The sequence below is a fragment of the Octodon degus genome, unplaced genomic scaffold (assembly GCF_000260255.1).
Source record: "Octodon degus isolate 3935 unplaced genomic scaffold, OctDeg1.0 scaffold00132, whole genome shotgun sequence".
Taxonomy (NCBI): domain Eukaryota; kingdom Metazoa; phylum Chordata; class Mammalia; order Rodentia; family Octodontidae; genus Octodon; species Octodon degus.
In genome coordinates this window covers 302,693-308,331 of record NW_004524708.1, presented here as the reverse complement: position 1 = coordinate 308,331, position 5,639 = coordinate 302,693, and the positions used below count along the sequence as shown (strand labels likewise).

At 48.3% G+C, this 5,639-nt stretch overlaps 1 protein-coding gene across 4 annotated transcripts in view; it reads right to left on the bottom strand.

The window, feature by feature from the left end:
- Positions 1–468: 468 nt before the first annotated feature.
- Positions 469–5,639, bottom strand: part of Fam213a (family with sequence similarity 213 member A) — an 18,111-nt gene continuing 12,940 nt past the window's right edge. For all 4 annotated transcript variants that reach the window (XM_023701307.1, XM_023701309.1, XM_023701308.1 and 1 more), the window contains 3 exons: positions 4,967–5,107; positions 3,718–3,882; positions 469–1,230 (listed from right to left, as the gene is read on the bottom strand). In XM_023701307.1, the coding sequence (XP_023557075.1) occupies positions 1,117–1,230; positions 3,718–3,882; positions 4,967–5,107 (420 nt within the window). In that variant the 3' untranslated portion in view covers positions 469–1,116. The remainder of the gene's footprint in view (positions 1,231–3,717; positions 3,883–4,966; positions 5,108–5,639) is intronic.

Genomic DNA, 5,639 nt, shown 5'->3' with positions numbered 1-5,639 from the left:
GAGACTGGGAGCAGTGTCATGCACCTGTAATCCCAGCTCTTGAGAGGCTGTAAACAGGCGGATCACTAAGAGTCCCATCTAGTAGTGAGACCCTGAATATCCTGTAGACCCTTCCCTAAAAAATAAATTTAAAAAAACCCTCTCAAACACAGGAAGATAATAAAACAAGTTACGTTGTGTCATTACTATGTCCTTTGTCCTTAAATTATACTAAAAGGGCAGCATGGATAGTTACAATTTAAAATACCAAAATCCCTCTTCCAGGACAGATCACAAAATCACTGACATGAATGACAGGATGAATCTTCAATCATTTTCAAATCTGCCAGATTGTTCCACCTAGAGGAACCCGTGCGCCCCCCCCCCCCGTGCTCTATATGGGGAGAACACTGACTTTTCGGTTTCAGCCAATATTATGTAAATACTTTCATTATCAGTTTTGTCAGAAGAATTTGTGCACACAGGTGCTATCTGATGCACAATTTTATTAAAGTTACAATGATTATTTCTCCTAGAAACATAAATCGTGGAAGCTAGACCGGAAGACAATGACACAAGAGATTTTATAATTTACCTATATCAAACCAACTGATAACACATCAACTCCTTAGTACGAGTATTACTTTGACATTACATGAGTCATTAAGAGAAAATTCTCAAGCCAAAACCCTAGCATTAGCTAATCTTTAATTTAGTCATTATCATCTTTTCTTAGATTAAAATTTTCTATTTTTTTATCTGTGGTGCTAAAGGTCGAAGCCAGGGGCTCACACATACTAGGCGAGTGCTCTACCACTGAGCTGCACCCCTAGCCCCAACTTTTCTTAATATTTGAAGATACAAAAGTAAGAATTTCAAGTAACAGTGCTAAAACACATTTGTAGTGAGAAGCAGCTGTTACTTTAAGCCTCCTAATTTCCAGGTCTTTTCTTCACTAGTTTCTTAGATTTTTGTCAATCTTGTCTTGGGGCCTATATTGCCTTAGTGGGCCTAAACTGGAAACAATACTACAATACATTAATAATCCACAGTGCGCATGTGGTGCAAGTGGCCTCTAACCCCCCAGGAACACAGTGAGTGTCCCTGGGTACCCTCGAGCAGGCCCCCTTCATGTGATCATTTGTTCTCTGAGGCTGGACTCCTGGATTTGATCTTCTTGGCAGCTTCCAGAACAGACAGTGGGTTTACTTTGTCTCCAAATTCTTTTTCTCGGTGCTCAAGAAGAATGCCCTGAAAAGAAACAGAAGGGAACATCAGTCCTCATTCATGGGCTAGCTGCTGAGCACCGTGCCACGCCCAGCCCTGCACCTGCAGTGGAGGGCACAGAGCCACCCCAGGCCAGGAATCTGCCTGTGAGCCCAGTCCTCTGGGGAAGCCTCAATGCAGCACTGTGCTACATAGCAGCTGAAGCAGGAGCCAGGAGTGGCTATGTAGGACAGAGGTGTTGGAAAGGCTTCACAGATGACAAGTCACAGGAGACAGCAGGGTATAAATAGGAACAGAGAAAAGTAAAAGAACACTGCAGTTGAAGACAGCAGGAAAACCTGATGAAGTAGCACTGAAGAGGCGAGATTGTGATAGGTGCTGAACACTTAACAATATGGCAAAGGGTGCAAGACACACTGCTAATGGGAAAAAAATTAGCTTAGTAGGCCACTGTCTCAGTTACTCTTCTCTCATTGCTGGGACAAACACCTGACACTGAAAATGAAGGAAGGAAAGGTTTATTTAGCTCAGTTACTAGAGGTTTCATTCTATACTCAGCTAGCTCCAAGGTAGAGTGGCACATGGCACAGAACAACCTTTCATGGCAGTGGCAAAGAGCAGAGAGCAAAAGGGAGGAGCGAGAGTGAGTCTGTCTCCCTTCAGCTGCATTCAGGCTATCCACCCCAGGCTGGAAGTAGTACTCACAGCCATAATCCCAGCAGAACTCATACCCATAATCTCAGTGGATCATGAGTTAATCACAAACTCTAGAAGTCCACCCCATGACTGTATCAGGCTTTGGGGAGACAATTAAGACACAAAGCATAACAGACACTGTTTTCTGAAAATAAAGCCATTCAGCTCTGTTGCAATGGGTTGCCTGTGGTGGATGAATTTGTAGAATGACCCCACCATCATTTTGTTCTTTTCAAATTTTCTACAGTGCATATATACTTCTTTGAGTATGCTTTACAGATTATTATTATGAAAAACAAAAACCAAGAACAAAAGGGAAACTCAGCATCCCCATGGCATGGCACCTGGCAGGTAAGGTCCATGCTCAGTGAACATCACAAGCCTTCCCCTGGGCAGGGGAAAGCCAGGAGCTGCAGGTCGTACCAACAAAATCAAACATCACACCTAGCAACACCAGGAATGCACCACTGGAGCCCATGAGCACCAGGTGAGTCATTGCAGGGCAGGAGAAGGCTGGAAGGTGTGTCAAGCCCTGCCCTGGAGGCCAGGGGAAGGCAGAGCCAGAGGGGAAGGAATGCCACAGTGCAGATGGAAAGGCCAGGAGTTACCTCTGAGGACAGCTCATGGGCAGCGGCTGCACAGGCTCTCTGGAGCGAGACACACTCGCATTTCAATCTACTCCTTTCTAGCTATATCCCCGAGTGACTAATTTCCTTCTGCATAGCTGGGAACAAGAATTCTTGACATCCTAGACTGGCCATGTAGAGACTCACGGTTCTGCATAAGTACCCCGAAAGATAGGTGGGCCCTGGCAGCCACTACCAGTGATATTTTCATCTTATTAACTGGAAAATGCACAAACAGATTTCATTAAACTAGACAGTGTTTAATGCCAAATTCTAGCAAAAGCAAAAGCAGTTAGGAAAAGGTAAAGAAAAAGATCAGAAATAAAGCTTAAAATGCAAGGGTTTCTATTCCCAGTTTCAGTCCTGGTAAATAGGGGAAAGATCAATTACCAACACTGGCACTGAGATCCAGTGATCCAGACCACCCCATCCTTCCATGGAAAGAAAACACTTTCTTCACATGTTACTGTCATGACCAAGGCTGACAGACTGGCCTAGGGCTCAGGCTGCCAGTTCCAGGTTGTTGCCTGCCTGTACCTGCGCTGCCCCACCCCACCATACATCTGTCTGCAATGCTAGCACTGCCCTGCCCTGCTCCTCAGACGGGGGCTCCGAACCCCTGCTGAGTGCCTGCGGTGGCCTCCTAATTTTTCTCTATATCTTCCTCCAGTGTCCCCTGGCTGATTCAGGGTCCTTAGGACCTGGCCTCAGGGCAGCCTCCCTGCTGAGCACTTGGTTACTTTTCCAGGCTCCGCCCCAACACCAAGTCCCCCAGAGAAGAGTGTGGCCCCCTTGCTATTCCCATCAGACCTGTTTTTCCTTCTCTCTTCCTTGCTTTCACCATCATGGCTTGGGAATGCACCAAAGGAAATACTCAAAAAGACTACAAATGATGCTTTGGGGTTCAAGCCCAGAAGACAGAACTTCATGTGAGAAGGCCTAGGCTCAAGCTTGAGAGCCACAGATCTGTGCTCCTTGGGGCTGTCGCTCAGTCCCTCCTGGCCCCCAGAGCCATGTCTGCAATGTGGTCAGGCTACATCAGACTACTGCATGATGCGTGTGATGCGCAGATACCTGCCTGCCCTTCTCTGCTTCATGCTTCCTGGTTCTGGAAGGCCAAGAGACTCAAACAGCCTAAGTCAGCCCTCGACACCCCCACTGACCCACAAGGAAAACACCAAGAATATACCTGCTTTCCTGATCCCACCACAAAAACTCCCCCGAGGATGACACCTTCGCCCTTCAGGTTTCCAGAGAAGCCTCCACTCCAGGCCCGGAAGAAGTTGCACCACACACCCAGACGAATAAATCCCATGAACAACAGCTTCCGTCTCTGTGGGCCATAGAACTTTTTCTGCAGGGCAAGCAAGACAACCAGTGAGCAGCCTGTACGCTTCCTCACCCAGGGAGGCAGGTTCTGGGCAGGGCATCTGTACTCAGGCAAAGCCCCCAGCCTGCTGGGTCAGGTCCCCTCCCACCCAGCCAGGACCACCCTCAACTGCCTTTGGAGACAGAGATTCCTCCAGGTGTAACTTCTTCCTTAAAAACTGCACATGCATGTATGCATGCATGCATGCCTGTGTGTGTATATGTGCCCATGTGTGCATATGCGTGTATATGTGCAATAGCTTCACACATGCCAGGCAAGTGCTCTACCAGTGAGCTACATCCCTAGCAGGCTTGACTTAGGGAAGCAACTCTATTTTCTTTTCTGTGGTTCTGGAGATAGAATCCAGGGAACACTGAGATACATCCCAAGCCCATTTTGATTTTTTTTTTTTTTTTTTTTGGTTTGAGATAAGGTCTTGCTATTTTGCTTAGGCAGGCCTTGAATCTATGATTCCATCTATACATCCTATGTAGCTGGGGTTACAAGTGTTACAACCATGCCTACTGAATAGTTGCTATGATTATTTTGTAGCACTGGAGATGAAACTCAGGGCCTCCCACACAGTAGGCAATCACTCTAACACTGAGCTACAGCTTCAATCTCTCATTTCTTCTTCTTCTTTTTTTTTTTTTTTTGCGGAACTGGGAATTGAACTCAAGCCCTTGTGCTTGCCTGGGAAGCGCTTACTCCGCTGAGCCATCTCCCCAGCCCCCAACCTCTCATTTCTTATGACAGTGCTACATTCTGCATGGGGTGGAGCAGACAAGAAAGAAATACAGTTTCAAGGAACCCAAGGTTGAAAGTTTGTGCTGGGACTCCCACCTGCATGTTGAGCACCTGGTGGGGTTTTAGCTGCTTCCCACCCTTCTTGGTCATGCTGCAGGGAAGGGCTCCAGGAATAACTAAGAGGGCTGTTTGCTGTAAGGGTGGGGGCGCCCCCATAAGCTCAGGAAATAAGAGGGGATCCAGCACACAGCTCCAGTCAGACACAGCCTGAGCCCCCAACTCTCCACAGCAGAGACATCCCCACCAGTCACAGCACACACACCTGTGCATCCAGGAAGATGTCTCCTTTGAAATAAGGTTGGAAGTCCTTCACTTCAGTCCCGACCTGCTCCTTCACCACAGCATAGAGGGGCACACCCAGTTCATCCAGCTGGTGTTTCAGGGAGGAGAGGTCTGCAGCCTCCTGAAGAAGAGGGGTTCAGGCTCAGGGCCACAAAGTTCTGTGGCTCTGGGGCCAACCATGCGCTCTCCCCCTAACTGGCCAAAGCATGGCTTGTACTTCAGGGAGAGGAACAGGGGCAACGAATTCCGGCCAGGGAGCCCAGCCTGCACCTGTCCAGATGCAGGTGTCAGATGCCGTCCTCTAAGCAGCCTTCTCATCTTTCTCATGGTGGGAAGGAGAGCTGGCTCTTGTTACGTGTCCCAGCCTGGGAGCAGTCGTGAGTAGATGGCTGCACCCCAACAGGTGCATCACTCCCAGCCCCTCTCCTGCACTAGTCCAAACTGCCACAAGGACCAACAGACAGAAACCACGCAGGCCACATGACCACAGGCCCACACTGCTGTCCCCAAGGTCCTGGCACAAGCTGAAACCCTCCACTTCTCTCCAGCTCAAACCTGACTCTCTGAGAGTCCTCCCTGGTCTAGAGAGATCTCCTTGGACCGGGAAACCCAGCTTGTCTGTGTGCTTATGCTCTCTGCCTCTCTGCTTGGTG